The sequence below is a fragment of the Gorilla gorilla genome, chromosome 1, assembly GCF_029281585.2.
Source record: "Gorilla gorilla gorilla isolate KB3781 chromosome 1, NHGRI_mGorGor1-v2.1_pri, whole genome shotgun sequence".
NCBI classification, from domain to species: Eukaryota; Metazoa; Chordata; class Mammalia; order Primates; family Hominidae; genus Gorilla; species Gorilla gorilla.
In genome coordinates, this window is record NC_073224.2 from 26,575,004 (window position 1) to 26,592,399 (window position 17,396).

At 35.9% G+C, this 17,396-nt stretch overlaps 1 protein-coding gene across 3 annotated transcripts in view; it reads left to right on the plus strand.

Moving 5' to 3' along the window:
* RYR2 (ryanodine receptor 2) overlaps positions 1-17,396 on the plus strand; it is a 790,171-nt gene that overhangs the window by 695,058 nt on the left and 77,717 nt on the right. For 2 of the 3 annotated variants that reach the window (XM_063708024.1, XM_063708025.1), the window contains exons 79-81: positions 2,833-2,886; positions 4,133-4,156; positions 16,858-16,957. In XM_063708024.1, the coding sequence (XP_063564094.1) occupies positions 2,833-2,886; positions 4,133-4,156; positions 16,858-16,957 (178 nt within the window). The remainder of the gene's footprint in view (positions 1-2,832; positions 2,887-4,132; positions 4,157-16,857; positions 16,958-17,396) is intronic. The other variant, XM_063708026.1, reaches the window with a different exon arrangement.

A 17,396-nucleotide genomic window follows, 5' to 3' on the forward strand; every position in this document is an offset into this window, starting at 1 on the left:
TTTGAATAGGGTAACAGTATGGAGGAAGATATCTGCAATGATATCACAAATTAAACACTCAACAATGTTGCTGCTGTTTTGAGTTTCCAGCTAAGGGAACCCTTTTCTCCTAGTTCTCCTCCTTCTCTTACTAACTTTTTAAAATATTTAAGATACACATTGTTATGCCTAGTGTTCCATTCTTTCTTGGTTAAAAGTATAAAATGCTGCGGTCACATTCTTATGAGTTTCTCTCTTCTGTCTCACCCATGAGCTCTCTGTTAGTCAGATTTAAATCCACAATGAAAGTTTCTGGGTTTTGATTCCTTAGTCTTCTGTGGAGTTATCAAATCAGAAAGGCAACTAAGGAATGCATGAAATATACTTCTGTGGCAGAATGAAATTTTCAGCAGATACTGGCAAGCTGAAGAGCCCTCATTACTGTGTTATGTATTCGTGCTGCCAGTTTTGAATTCTGTTGTGGATACCTGAATGATCTGACATATCCTCCATTTTATTTATTTTCTTCGAAATTATTTATTCCACACCTGCCCCTTTATGTATTTAGCTTATTCACCTTTTCCTTCCTGGCAAAAGAAGGACTCTTCCTTGTCTAGAATTTAGCATTCTGATCCAGAAAGCCAAATCCTGCTACAGGACTGTCTAATATAACTTCCCATTTGCTTAGCATTATCATCTATGTCACGTGGATGCCATTTGCTATTGAAGAACATACCTTTTGTTCCAGTAAATCCTTCTGTTTCTCTACAGTATATTCAAAAGCTGCTAGAAATCTGATACCTTTTTTTTGTGTGTGTGATCTTAGCATATTCTCAAGCTAATTAGTAGAAGTTTAAAGTAGTTTTTATAGGTTTGGTGAATTTGTCAGATACAGTCTGTACACCAAGTAAATTCAGGTTTAATAGTTTTTAAAAATCACAAATTTTAACTTCATTAGGAGCAAATCTCATTAAATTTTCCTAGGAAGATTTTTTTTAAAACAGTTAAAATATTTTATTTCAAAATACTTTTTTATTAAAAATTTTTTTCAGCTAGTGCTTTAAATGGATTATCCCTTTGTACAAAAGCAAACATGGCTTATGAATTTTATGGCTTAAAAACATATCATTATAATCCCAAATAACAATTTGTCTGAATGTATTCTTTATCTCAAACCTTGTGTCTCTCCTATGTTTCTGAAGGTCATGAAATTTTTATAGAAGATGATGTCTTTGAGAAAATGTAAAATTTCATATCCTTGAGACATTGTATATTAGTGTTCTAATTTGCATAGAGAGTAAGCATGCTTGTTATCTGATAAAATTCCTATTCTTTTTACTCCTATTTACTAATGCACACTACTAATTATTGGGAATAATGGGAGATATTAGAATAGGTAGTCTTAAGGAGCAGCTAAGCAAAATTCCTCTGTTTTCGACATTAGATGTACAGTATGTATTGATGGAGGACCGCAGATTTGCCTTCCAAATCTGTTTTGCTAAAGTTCTCATGAGTTCTTATTTTTTAAATCCGGGCTAACTAATAACATGGGAGACAGAGCAGCAGAAACTCAAAGGAGAACATTTCCTGCTTTCTGAGGGAATCATTAATATCTTTGCTTTTGTGACGAAATGTGCAGTTTAACATATTACTCAGACAATGAAACTGTCCTAGGCCTGCGTCCCCACCTTTATTTCCTCCTTTGCAAACTATGCTCATGTGCCTATCATTATAAACAGAAAGCGTGGTGCTATCATGATAACCAGAAAGGGTAGTATATATTTGTTGAATGAATGAAAGAATATGCCAAACCTTTTAGAATTTATCACGGAGTGAGTGGAAGGGTCACATTGTTTACCTTCCCTCCCATCCCCAGTTCATCTCCCTGCCCAGAGTACTATGTCTCACCGAATTAAGAATAGTTTTATGATTTGTAGCTTATATTTCATTATCTGCCTTCATACACCCCATGGAAACATTGAATGCTTAGCAAGCAGAAGAAATACGTGTAAGGGTTGGAACGATCTAACTTTGATGAGCTCTAGGGTTCTTCCTACTATAGCTATTGGTTAATGACCAATTTCTTTTGGTCACTATTATACTACAGACCATAATAATAATAGCAGCTGAGATGTATTAAAAGCATATATTTTTCAGACTCTTTTTTCTTTATTTTTTTGAGATGGAGTCTCATTCTGTCACCCAGGCTGGAATGCAATGGCACAATCTTGGCTCACTGCAGCCTCCGCCTCCTGGGTTCAAGCAATTCTCCTGCCTCAGCCTCCTGAGTAGCTGGCATTACAGGTGCCCACCACCATGCCCAGCTAATATTTGTATTTTTAGTAGAGACAGGGTTTCACCATGTTGTTCAGGCTGGTCTCGAACTCCTGACCTCAGGTGATCCGCCCGCTACAGCCTCCCAAAGTGCTGGGATTACAGGGGTGAGCCACCTCGCCCGGTCTAATTTTAACTAATGGTCATTATATTTGCCTGTATTCGTGCATTGCAATGGCAGCATTAAAAAAAGAGAAAATCCTTTTAAGGTTTGCAGTTTGGTTTGAATGAGGCAAATGTATGAATAAGTAGCAGGTATAGTATGATATGGACCTCATAATTATCTCTGTTACCTATAAAATATGTAATTTAATATTTTATTTTTGTAAAAGCACTATATATAATTTTCATGTCATGAATTCATTGATTATGTCATCTAAGCATTCTATCTTACACGTGTTTAAACAAGGTTGATGATAAATTAATACAAATGATTTGCTCTTCTATGTCTAATATTCTTTTGCACTTTCTAAAATCTCAACATATTCCTGTCTCCTTTTTTTTTTTTTTAATGTACAGAGTTGTCATGATGAGGAAGATGACGATGGTGAAGAGGAAGTGAAGAGTTTTGAAGTAAGATGGATCTTTCTGGATTTGCCTTTCTTTCTATCTTGAAACATTGTTTCATAGCTTATAACTGACATTTATGTTTCTTGCTTCATGGCTTATTGCAGCTTATTGTGTCAAGGAACTGCATGTCAGAGCTGGATGGACAAACCTGAGTCCTAACATTTGCTGAAGTTAAGACCAAGGATCATAGAATAGTTAAATAATATAATGAAGCACATATGTTCAGAATGAGTGTTCCTGAGAACCCTCAGAGATGAGGCGGCTTCAAATTGGTCTCATCTCAGTGATGTGGTCTGGAATTTCCAACAGACGTGAGGAAAATATTTCTTGAAGAACAACATGATGTCAAGTTTTTCATTAAACCCTTGGTTTGATATTTTTTCCTGAATAGAAGTCTTAAAGATTTGGCCTTAAAGACTTCTGCCCAATTAGATCACTCATTCCGTGTACATATGCAGATAGTGGCACACAACGCAGTTTGCTTGCATGAGGTAGGAGTCCATATATCCCTAGGACTGTATTGTAGTTTACGACTATTTTCTCAAATGCTCTCAGCTTTTAAATGTCCTACGTAATTTGAAATGCTGCTTAATGTTACTTAGCCCAAAGGAAAGTTAATAGTATTTTCCCCCTTTGCTTATACTGTACTTTCGTTTTTTATGAGGAAAAGCTAGTTGTTGCTAACTACCACTTTTTATGTTTATTGGCTCTTTTTTTTTGTTTTTTTTTTTAGAATTTTCATAAAGAAATTAAGTGCAGGGAAATAGAAATTAGATTCTTTTTCTTTTCCTTTTAATTTACATGTCTGGACTTTGAGCTAGAAGTCTGGAAATATATCAGTAGCCAGCAATGAGTCTTTAATTAAAGTGGACCCACAAAAACGTATTAGCCAATGAATAAGCTCAGAGCAGTGACCTTCCAGGATGCAATTGTTATGAACCTCTCTGCAGCATTGAAGTCAATGTGTCAAAAATATAAACACAATCTAATTTGAGGAACCCATGACTATTGCTGGCTGAGAAAAATGCCATAAGATTAATTTCTGTATGATTTCTATAATCTTTTCTAATGTATATGTTTTCTATTCTCAAAGTCATCTTTATTGATAAGAAAGTGAGGTCAGTTTAGAATGAGCTGTGAGCAGCAAATAATATTGTTTTTCTGAAGTGCACACCATTTATAGTCTATCCGTTGTCTTCAGAGCAATTGTTTATTGCTATTTTGCTTCTTGTCCTCATCCTTCCTTAAGGTCACAGGATCCCAACGCAGCAAGGTAAAACTATATATATGTGTGTATTTGTCTGGGTCTGAGTTTCGGTTTCTTGTGACATTTACCTTTGTTAGACCCAACATCTTGGATTCTTTTGTGAAAAGGAGGTCTTGAAAATCTTTCTACAAGTTTGTAGCTCCAATGCATCTGGTCTCTTCAGGATCCCTTCCTTTGACACAAGTTTATTCTTCTTGCAATTTAAATGACTCATAATTTGAAATTTTATCCTCCAGCTAACTTTGAGCTGTATACTGTGCTGGGATAAAGGAGTCCAGCCCTTTGGATGACAAACTTTTTAAGCCAGGGACTTCTCATTTTCGGTGCAATGTTCTGACCTTATCCCTCTTGATGTTTTTCAACACCAATTTTATTACTTGAAAACAGACATGATAAATGGTATTGCTGGTGAGATTGGAAAGAAGCCTGCTTTTCCATTGTGCTAGTAATCACTTCAATTAGTAACTGGAGATTATATTCCATGATTTCAATATTGATTTCATTGTTGCATTAAAGGGAAGAACTAGATGACTATTTCTCTCTTAATATTTTGAATACTGGGAACATTTGCTAAAAGAAAACATTTTGATATAGAATTACAAAATTACTTACATTAATATGAACCTTGTTAAGCTTATGTTTTATTTTCGTAAGGCTATATAGTAGGAAAATCAATCATAAACATTCTGCGAAGATGATACCTATAAAGGCTTTAGTTTTGTTTGTTTGTTTGTTTGTTAAAAAAAAAAAAAAAGCTTTTTAGGTGGCCGGGTGCAGAGGCTTACGCTTATAATCCCAGCACTTTGGGAGGCTGAGGCGGGTGGATCACTTGAGATCAGGAGTTTGAGACAAGCCTGGCCAACGTGGTGAAACCTCATCTCTACTAAAAAATACAAAAATTAGCCGGGCGTGGTAGTGCACGCCTGTAATCCCAGCTACTCGGGAGGCTGAGGCAGGAGAATCACTTGAACCTGGGAGAAGGAGGTTGCAGTGAGCCGAGATTGCGCCATTGCACTCCAGCCTGGGCGACAAGAGTGAAACTCCGTCTCAACAACAACAAAAAAAGCTTTTTAGTTTGTAAGTGTAAACTATTCTAAATTGCCTTCTTTTTTTAAAAAAAAAAAAAAGTGAAATATTTGCTGCCAAAATGAATTTGACAGTCTTGAAGAAACTATTTTAAAATTTCTTTGTAATTTTTTTTTTTTTTTTTTTTTTTTTGAGACAGAGTCTCACTGTGTCAGGCTGGAGTGCAGTGGCAGGATCTCAGCTCACTGCAATCTGCACCTCCTGGGTTCAAACAGTTCCCCTGCCTCAGCCTCCCGAGTAGCTAGGACTACAGGGGCGCGCCACCATGCCCGGCTAAGCTAATTTTTTGTATTTTTAGTAGAGACGGGGTTTCACCATGTTGGCCACAATGGTCTTTATCTCCTGACCTTGTGATCCACCCATCTGGGCCTCCCAAAGTTCTGGGATTGCAGGCCTGAGCCACCACGCGCAGCCACTTTTTAATTTTTTTAACTCACTGTTATAGTTGGAGGAATATATAGTTCTTGTATCATCATCCTTGCAAATTTCAAAATGTAAATCATGTATGTACTATCAGATGCAGCTCTGATCCGATGGATATAATGGTTAATGGCATACAATGGGCCTAACACTTAATAATATATTATGGGCTTAAATAATAGATAATAATGGGTATAATAATAATTTGGTAGATTTTGATTTTTTATCACTAATTATTTCATATAAAATTTATGTGAATTGTTGAGGGATGAAAATATGAAGGGCTCTCCTAACATTAAGTAAAGAACTGATTTCCTAAGTAGCATAAAAGTTAATGCCTCAAGAATGTGTTGATAGTTGTATGATGGGGCTGGATGGCAGAAAAGGTGTTGCTAGCCAAGAAAACCATTTTACCTTGAAAGAGGAATGCAGTTTCAGGGAGATCGGTTTGATAAATAGGGTCAAATTTAGTGACATTAGAAAGGTTCCTCATTCAGAAAAGAAGTCTGAAAGACGACAAGTGATGGCATCTTAATATTTAGACACTAGGATTCAGGCCCGACTAAGGACAAGAAATCAAATGACATATGGAGCGTGACCTGAGAGAAAGGGCTACCTTTGAACTTAGAATAGTGGACAAATTCACATGGTGTTGAAACCTGGCAATTAATCCCAAAACAGAGGATACAGACCAGCAGGTATGACTGTCTCAGCAAGAGACAGGCTTTTAAAGTGCTGGGAATTGCCACACATTTATAGGTGTAATGCAGGACACCAGATTTGGGGATTTGCGCTTCCTAATGAGATTTTTTTTTTTTTTAGTGATCTCCATCTGATTTGGGACTATAATTTATAATTCACCCCTAATTTATGTAACATGCTACTCTTAACAAAATACTGTGTATGTGGCATGAAATATTACAAAGTTGAGAAACAGAGATATATATAATTAATTCCCTATAAAGATACGCTTCTCTGAGGTTGACTATGTGATACCAACAAAACCACTGAAAAACTTATTGTTTATAAATGTAGTAATCTACCATACTTTTTACATTGAGATGTCCATTTGACATAATTTAGACATAGTCTAATAGTGGAGTTATTCACATAAGTTACAAATATGAAAGGCTATTTGTCAGTTTCAATAATTCTTATAACACATTATATCAAATAAATTTGGAAATAACATAAAGTGTGTGGTAATTGAATTCTATCCCTATACCTGGTTAATTATTAGTATTTGCTATAGTTTCTATTTAAATTCTTTCCCTGTAAAGTATTCCATAAAGTCATTGAGAAGAGAAACGAAGTAGGTAAGAAGAAAAGTGCTATTATAGGGAAATTTTCCATGAAGAATGCAGTAAAGCTCAAAAAACATGGAAAACAAGGAAAGAGGAATGACTTGCCAGCTCTTTTCTTCTTCCATCATGTATATGTATTGTTCATATGATCCTGTTAAATTAAAACCTGCCTGATTTAACCTGATTACAAAATTCCCTGTTTCATCTGTAATATAGGTAAATATGCTTTCCTATAACTACTTATTAAATAAATTTTATTGCGTATTTAGTTAATTATTTTTTAGGTTTGGAGCTACTTCTCTATCAAAAGCATTAAAAAGAACAGTTAAATCTTATAAAGAGGACGATGTTAATTGAAAGGGAAGAAATGTTTTACCAGTTACCTGAAAAAAATAATTATTGGAGTTGAATGCTAGATTTAGCTTTTTAATTTTTGCTAAGGGAAATAATAATAAATAATAATGTTTCAAGTCAAATAACATCATTTTTCTGAGCATTATGGGTTTTTCTCACCTAGATCAACAAAGAGCTTTGATACTGCAGTAGAACACATTTATTAACTATGATTTTATTTAAAAAACTCAGAAACATTCTTTAGATGGTTACTTCTTTTATTGCTCTTCTCTAAAATCTGAGCATAGAGGATTAAATAATAATTTATTGAAAGCATTTATTTAGAATATTAAGGTACTGTAGTGTAGATTTCTTGTTGACTGCGAAATCTAAATTAATGACAGTGAAGCTTAGATAAGCAAGAGGAATGGAGTGTTAACTTGTCTTCCAGGCCATCTTTCTCAAATACTAGGCAAGCTGCATCTTCCTTTTGGCGAATGCCCAGTTTCTAATTGACAGATGAATTATCTGATGAGTCTGAGGTCCTATTTTTCTGTACTATTGATTAAAGAGAATTTCTTGTGTGTTAAATTCTAAATATGCCTGTGGCAGAGTTGGTAATTCTGTAATAAATACTTAGGAAACCAGCATATTTTCTCAGATGGATCTGAGACACAAATAAAATATTGTCATACCTGCTAACATACTCAAACCAATACCCAGCTTGTATCCCACAGTATGCACCATTAAGTATGGAAGAACCAATTTAGGTCCAAAATGTTTTAAGGATTAATATTATATAGCACTACCCCAGTGATAAAAAATTTTTGTCTGACCCGCCCATGAATCTAACTTTCAATAGAATACAATGTTTTGGTAATGCTACAAGAATGAATGGGCTGTAAGATATACTGCCCTCCATGGCTACATAATTTGAACTTTGAATGGGTTTATTTGGTGCTTTTCATAGTAACAGCATTTTAAATTAAAAAGTCTTCCTGAATCTTAGCAAAGAGAATTTTTAAATGCATAAAAATTAAAGATATAGCTATGGATATAAAATATTGAAATAATTATTCCTTATATCAAGAAAATTTATAATTCTTTAGTTCCTACTGCAGGAGGTATATGGTATCCAAAATATGGACTAAAGCATTAAGAGTTGCTTTTCATACTATTGAATCACAGAGGGGAACGAGGGAAGGAATTCTGAGGGCCAGTGTTCTCCAGTACTCACGCTGATTGCCGCAATCTGCCAACTACATTGTTATGCAATAAAATTACGCATCTCAAGTAATTATCCCGTGTCTTAGCTCAGATTTCCTAGAAAACACAGGCAAAAGCTTACGTGCTAACACTGTATTGGGGGAAGAGGTGTTACAATCCCAGGGAATGAAGAGTTAGGGAAACAGAGAAACGATACGGGGAATGAGGGAGGGCAAGTAGAAGATAGAGTGTTCCTGAGCTGATCACAGCTGTTTGGCAGTTCAGTGCGTTGCTCAGCTGTGTGGGACGCCTCGTGAGAGACCATATGCATTACAGAACAGAACAGAACAGTGCCACCCCGGGGAAGGAGGATAGGCACTTTATATGCAGGTTCCTTACATCTTCTGTCACTTACTGGTCACAGAGTGTTAATTTCATCATACTTCCTGCTGATGTTAACCAGTTCTTCCAGGCAACCCCTGGGGAGGCCAGAGCTGCCTGGAGTACAGCCTGTTGAGTGTCCAGGCACCACAGTCTCTCCTTATCCATTAACATGGGGTCTCCTTGGTGAGTGGTAATGATGGTAGCAGCTGGCTTTCATGAGCACACTGTGTGGGGGCAGTCATTTCTAGGGCCATTCTGGCTCCGAAGCAAGGCAAGTAGCCAAGGCTTAGAAAGAAGGGCATAGGTTGGGCTGGGGGGTCCTGGCCTTGACACAAGGAAGATTCCCAGAAAGCACAACCCTCTATATTGTATACGGTAATTCATGCATATGAGTATGTGGACCAAAATAGCAGTCTGTATAGAAGACATGCAGCTGGCCCTCTGTATTTGTGGCTTCCGCATCCTTGGATTCAGCCAACTACAGATTTAAATATTCAAAAAAATATTTGCTTCTGTACCCAACAAGTACAGACTTTTTTCCCTTGTCACTGTTCCCTAAACAATACAGCAGAACAACTATTTACATAACATTTACATGGTGTATTAAGTATTATAAGGGATCTAGAGATTATTTAAAGTAGACAGGAGGATGTACGTAGGTTATGTGCAAACACTATACCATTTTATATAAGGGACAGATGTTAATATCTGTAGGATGTCCTGGAACCAGTCCCCCACAGATACTAGAAGACAAACATGTATTGAAGCAGCATATACTTGTGCACTTTTCATGTGCACAGTAATGTAACTTCATGTGTTGTCATTTAAAAAATAATCTCAGTTGAAGCTTATACAGGAGTAGATTATGTACAGTAAATGCAAGGCAGCAGACTCATTAAGAGCAGACACTCAGATGGACTTCCTGCGTTTGAATCCCAGCTTGAACTTCTAGCTGTGTGAGCGGAAGCCTCAATTTTTCTATCTATAAAGTGTGACTAATTATAGTATCTACTTCACAGGGTTGTTATGAGGACTAAATTAGTCAATATATATAAGGCACTCAGAACATTGACTATCACATAACCATCTCTAAATATTTGCTATTATTATTATTATTATTAATCAATTTCACTTTCTCTGCTGAAAACAAGTCAGGGAAGCCCATAGATAAACTTTTACATTGTGGCGAACATAAACCACACAACACAGGAGACCTGGATTATCAGCCAGGTGCTGTGTGACCTCAACCTCTCTGTTTCTCAGCTTTCTGTTCTTTGAACAAAGAGTTTTCAACTAGATGTTCTCAGATGTCAAATCCACCGTTAACAGTTGTGTGGTTTGCTATCCAGGCATAAATTCTCTTCATTTTTAAGGGCAATTTCGCAGTTTCTCTAATTCCATAAGTATTGATGAAAGCATGCAGGTTTTTATCACTTTTTATCATTTGTGGAGGATTGAAAAAGAAAATAAACTCCATGTGTTTTAGAACAGGAATGTGACAACAAAAATGTTTTATAGAAAATAATGTCAGCCAGGTGCAGTGGATCGTGGCTGTAATCCCAGCACTTTGGGAGGCCGAGGTGGGTGGATCACCTGAGGTCAGGAGTTCAAGACCAGCCCAGGCAACATGGTGAAATCCCATCTCTACTAAAAATACAAAAATTAGCTGGGCATGGTGGCGGGCGCCTGTAATCCCAGCTACTCGGGAGGCCGAGGCACAGGAGTCGCTTGAACCCAGGAGGCGGAGGTTGCAGTGAGCCAAGATTACACCATTGTACTCCAGGCTGGGCAGCAGAGTGAGACTCCATCTCAAAAAACAAAAAAAGAAAAAAGAAAAGAAAATGTCTTCTATACATACATACGTATCCCACCTTTTCCTGGTATAGTATTTAAAGAATCATGGAACTATACATAACACAGTAAGCTGAAGGGAAAAAAAAAAAAACTATTGAAAGACAAAGAGTAGGGCCTTCCAAGAATAGAAAGAAACCCATGCCATGGAGTCTTGTCAGTTTGATGTGAATTGTCAGAATATTTGACTCCAAGCTTTCTAGGAGCCAACGTGAAATTACATACATTTCACATAAATTACATGAAATGACATAAATGTAAATTACATAAATATAGGAGCCAATATGAAATTACATAAATTTAATAATATAATGAACTTTATGTAATTTATATAATATTCATAAATTTCATAAAGTTCATTATAAATATCAATATCATTAAATATAATATGTAATATATAAAACATTGATATTAGGTATATTAAATATAATAATATTTAAAATATAGTCTTCCTGACTGGAAAAAACAAATTTCTAAAGTTAAAATTCAATAGCATTTTTTCCCCTGAGGATGACAAAAAATGTCCTCAACAATTCAGTTAACACCATTTTTTGACAATTTATACAATAGAGTCCAGTTGTGCAGATGCTACCTGAAGATGGATTAGCATAAAATGGCTACCAAGTATCTGGAAGAACTGAAGAAATACATATGTACCATCTTTCCAGATAGTCTCCAGAAAAATCCTCTTCCCATCTAGACAGATAATTCTTGGCAGGGAATTTGGGACTGTATCAAATACTTGGAGTACAGCTGTTTCTCAAGAGTTGATCTGGGGTAGGGTTAATAACCATTCATGAAGATCTAGAATTACAGAGACTAGAGCTTCTATAGTTGTGAGTTTTCAAAATTCAAGTAATGAGCTGCTGTGATCCAATCTATGATCAAAGTTATTCTGACTTCTCATTTTCCCACTAATTAGTCCAACACTCTGGCACCCTCATGACCTAACCATAGCTTTGTATTCTTAGTGGTCCCAAGTTTTCTTCTTGTTCTTATTCTCTAGGAGAGAAAGAACTGCATAGTACTTGCTTTCTGTATTCAAGGCAGTATCCAGTGCTTTTTAAGGCTTAAACAAATAAGTGGGTAAATGACCGCTGTTTTAAATAAATATTGCATTTAGAGATAAACTACATTCCCTCTAATGATAAGTCAACTTAACTTTGCTAATTTAATAACTTCTGATTTTAGAGTTTCTCATTCTTTTCTTTCCTTGTTATACCTTGTTAATTAAGCTTTCAGTGGTATAGTGTAAATTGTGTCAACTGGACCCTGAAATAGAAAATTATTTCAACTTAGTTGAGTTTTATTGCTTTTGCACAGTTTTAAATTAGTTCTAAATATGCTGAATCCCTGAGAAATAATATTCCACCCAAAATGCAAGTGTATATAATATTGGAAGAATTAAGCTGTAAAGTCACATTACACAGTATATCTAACGTCAAAGCCTCTAGTGCATTAACTGAATTACTTGACCCTGGTTTAGTGTTTCTTTTGTCTCTGTAGATTAGTCAAACTTTGATACCATTTTTACAGAGTGTTAAAGAGACAGCATTAGAAACTTTGCTTATCCTATCGAGAAGCAGAATTCTGGAAGATCATCACACTGTTTGAAAGATCAGTAATAAAGAGAGTGGATAATGATGAAAGATCTGAACAAAAAATTAAATGAGCTAAAGCCCACAATTTGATTATTATTTGTATGTGTATAATTCTGAAGACCTCTTTAAACATGAACTGAAAGACAAACTTTTAGAGCTACTAATTTTGTAGCACTTCAAACAAAAAAGATAACATTTGTAATATTTTAGATTAATTGTGATCACAAACTATAGGATATCACATCATTTAGTTCTGTCATTTATTCATGCAAATTTTCTTGAATACCTATTTTCAGAGAACTGTACTGGATGTACAGTATGTGTGTACTGGTGTGGTTAAAACAAAGAAAGCCCGCTGTCTTCATGGATCTTTTCTTCTAGGAAACTTCATGTTTGTTTGTTTGTTTGTTTATTTATTTATTTATTTATTTATTTATTTATTTATTTAGAGGCAATGTCTTGCTCTGTTGCTCAGGCTGGAGTGCACTGGCACAATCCTGGCCTCAAGTGATTCTCCCACCTGGGCCTACAGGTGCACACCATGAAGCCTGGCTATTTTTAGTTTTTTGTAGAGACAGCGTCTTGCTATTTGCCCAGGCTGGTCTAGAGCTCCTGGGCTCAAGCAATCCTCCCACTTCAGCCTCCCAAAGTGCTGAGGTTACAAGCATGAGCCACCGTGCCTGGCTCATTTATTTAATTTAAAAAAAAAAGAAAATTTAGGAACCACTCATTTTAAACAAAGTTGTAGTCTTAGTATTTTCCCATCACTGTGAGTCAACTCTACAGAAATGTAGCTAATCTACATTTTTCAAGAACTTAAATACAACAGAAAAAAATAATTGAAGTGGATAAGTTGTCTCTTATCCATACTTTTGACTTCCCTTAGTCCGAGTTGACCTGTTTGTGCTGCAAACCAAATTATTAGTACAATTTCACTCCCTTTCTTCATTGTCCCCATTGTTATCCAATTAAATCTTCTATTTTTCTGTCTTTTTATTTCGTATAATATTGATATTCAACATCACCTTGTAGGTCATAACTATCAGATGCCAATTAAAAATATTTCATGTTGACTTATAACGTTACTAAATTATGGGAAATTTAAGGAGTTTTGTTCCTGGATATTTCTATTCTCTTATAACTTGCTACCACCTACAGTTTCTGAGGAAAATATTATGAAAACCTTTTCTACACTTGTTGAAGTCATGGAAATACAAACAAACAAACAAAAGAACACAAAGTAGATGGGCTCATTTTGTATGATGCACAGATGATAGATTTGGTAGATTCAGCCTGTCAGTCGCTCAAGTTCTGCCCCAGAGGTCAATGTAGCTGAGGCAGGTCCTTCAGAAACAATGTAAATTCCTTTCCTGTAACCAGGCTGCCCTGGTTTAAAATATCTTTTCATCTCCATTACAAAGATAAAGTATTAGGTCAGTGGCAAAAACCACAGTTACCTTTGCACCAACTTAATATTTTCTCCATCGACGACGAGCAAGGGACAATTGTAATTCCCCTTATTTCAATATTTTTTTCTCACATAAGACAAGTTGTCGAAGAACTAAATACAGTTGTTTCTCTTCAAGCCTTTCTACTTGTTTCCCCAAGTGTTAAAAGCTTGACACACTCTTAGACAAAATGAAATAATATTAGCAATGTTATTACAAACTTCAGTTATAACCAAAAGCAAATCATGATGTAAAATACTTCTGTTCATTACCAGTGATTTGAACATGGGTCTGAAATATGACCATATTCGACCTTGGAAAAACCTCTTAACAAGCTTATTAGGATATGCACTGATAATTCTTGGTTGCTCTTGGCAATCAGAATGTTTTGCCTAAGGGAAAATTTAAATTCTGGAGCTGCTCTTTTTTTCCTCACCTTAGCGTGTAACCTTGAAATAACCTTGAAATAACACAAAGACTAAACTGCAGGTGGTGTTTATTTAAGAGCCTTAGGCAGTTTAAGCAGAAGCTGGTGTGTCGGAGAACTCTATTCTTGAAAAGGTGCTTTCAAGATGTTATTTTCCTGAGTAAGATGCTTATAAAAGATCTATCTACAATTTGTTTAGAAAAGCTAATCTGCAGTTTAAAAAATTGTTTTTACATAATTCATCTTAGTATCTGAAAATTTTCTGGTTTAGCTTTCAGAGTTTTATTTTTTTTTTAATTTATAATAAACTTTCCCTATGACAGATTAAATTACATGCCCAGAAGCTGTTCTCAAAGGGCAAAGTACTGGAAAGAAATAATATTAAAGAATCCTGAAGGGAGAGCTTCCAATTTCAGTTCAACAAAGAATAAATTCAACAGAGAGGTTGACTTGATCTCTATGAAATACAGTATTTTTCTGCGTCTAGATCAGTATGTCTTTTTGGCTCAATGTTTTTTTTTTTTTTTTCAAATGACTTTCATCATCTTCCTCAAAACATTGATTATTAAAATTTAGATGCGATGTAAAAAAAATGAGTGACCTGTCCAGGGAGTTTATTTTTAAGCAAGGTAGTCTGAGATCCTGTCTATTTCTTGGTCCTTGTAAGGTTCATACATCATGTGTTGATTTCAGTTGGGTTACTGGGATCTTACAGGCTACACTGCAAGTTGTTCTGGCAGGTCTTTAACTGATCTTTCCCCCTTTTGGAGCACAAATGGCAAATTGTTGTTTTGTTCTGTTTTTTTTTCAAGAGTGTGTGGCATGTTGCCATCTTCCATCTTCTGTGAGTTTCCTGGTGACTGTCTTTATGTGTTCTATTAGGTCAATAGAAGAACTTCTTCCTGACTCCCTTGCCTCTTTAGTTGATGAAAATGATAGGACAGTTTCATGAGTGAATAATTTCTTATCAATTTCTTACTGAAAAACTCTCTCACAAAAGGAGCTGGTTAAGCTTTAAGCGAAAGTTCCACATAGAGCTCTGGCAATGGGAGGAACATAAAAGATTGTTGGGTCTAAAAGGAAGAATCAGATGTTGCTCATCAGTTTTAAACAACACCTGAAGAGCAGACGAAAGGGTCCTCTTTCAGTTTTTCTGAAACTGTGTTGTAATGACAAAATGGTTTTGTGTGTCTGTGTGGTTCTGTTTCTGTTTTGTTTTTGACTTCACAGGAAGAGGTTTAAACATGAAGGCAAACCTTATAGATGTTAGCATGGCTACATATAAAGCAAAGCTGCCTCTTTTTTTTTCTTTTCTCTGCTTCCATTTAGGCCTATCACATAATTTAAGAAAACATAAAATTAACCACAGGAGCGCTAACTATAGTGTGACAAAAAAACCCTGATCAATTTTGTTTTCGCAGCACGATATTATCAAAGATTTAAGAAACAAATTTGCCAGCCTCGGCGAGAACTCTCTGGTAACAGCATAAATGTCTGTGTTGGTTGCTTTTGATTTAAAGGTTTCTTTTTTCATTTGTTTGAGCCCATTTCTTTTCCCCCTCCTTTTAGTTCACTTTATTTTTCATATTCTGTAACTAGCAAGCCTTCATTTTTTAAACCTCTTCCATCTTCCAGTGTCTATTTTCTGTATTTTGGATGGAAAGTTTATGGCAGCAAAGCTGTCATTCTGGCTACCTCTGCTGCAGCTCTTCCTGCTCTTAGGTCATATATGTTTTGGCCGTTGTGTTTATGGACATGATACTAATTGACTGTTTCATGTCCCATTGACTAAGCTTCTCTACCACGCCATTTGATGGACTCACTGTCATAGGGCTCTATGCAACTTTCATTCTGCAACTTATACTGCTTAGTTCCTTCTCAATTCTCCAGTGAACTGGATTGCTCAAGTGAATGGTCATACCAGTCTTGAACTTGCTGTGCCTTTATATTTTATTTTTATTTTCTTCTTTATGTTTTCAGTGGTAGCTTAAGTGGAAAAGAATAAACTCCAGCCATTGCTCCAGCAGTACCATGCAGTATCGTTTGTTACCACCAGAGAATACAAAATATAAAGGCACATTGCATCTCTTATTCTTTGGGGGTGACTGGGGAGATCTGTATCATAAATCCACTACTTCGTTGAAGCCTACCTTTTGATTCATATCAGCTTTCAATTTTACTTAAACTTCAAGACATCTCAGTTAATGTTTTCCTGTGATTCAGTGATACTTTGCAACTCGAGCCATTTGCTGAGCAGTATCAAGTTATGGCCATGGCATGGGAGATTATTCAAAACGTGACAAACTTATGCACAAATGTATAAATCAGAAAGTGCAAGTTTCATTGATGAAGTACAGTACTTCAAAACTGTGATACAGGCTTTGAATGAATCAAATCATTAAAATTGAGAAAAAAAAATCCATGCTGATAAACCAGTACCAAAAGCATATCAAGAAAACTATAAAGGGGGAAAAAAAACAATAGTTGAATATGTTAATAATATCTGTTTAAGAACATCGTTGGTGTTGAAATGGTCCATAATGTTGTCATAGAGCCCATACATGAAGAGATGACTAAAAATATGGTCTGTGGAAATCTGTTGTGCTTACTGATACCCTCAACATAAATGGTTGGGATTTGTGTTCAGGAAAAAGAAATGGAAAAGCAAAAGCTTCTATACCAGCAAGCCCGACTCCACGATCGTGGCGCGGCTGAGATGGTGCTACAGACAATCAGTGCCAGCAAAGGTAAGGTTCCTTGAGTTCCCCTCACGAGTGTCTGTTCTTCAGATTTCCTCGTTGCTCTCAAGGTCCTCCCTCATTTCAATTCCACTGACTCATTTAGTCCTGGGGTTTCTGGTTCATGACTATATCAGGTGCCTATTCACAAATACGAGCTCTCATTGTTTACGGAGACCAATGTTAATTTTTTTTTCAGAGTCTTACTATACAGATTCATTTTCATTCTGTTCTTTAAGTTTTGGAAACTGTGTTATAACTAAACCTTAGCAGACTGATCCTATAAAATGGGGGTGCGCGAGCTTTTTCTTTAAGGCTGGAGAGTCAATATGTTCAGCTTCGAGGGTTATGCAACCTGTCACAGCTCTTCAACTGTGCCATGTTAGCAGGAAAGCCGCCAGACACAATAGGTAAACAAACAGCGTGGCTGTGTTCCAAAAAAACTTTA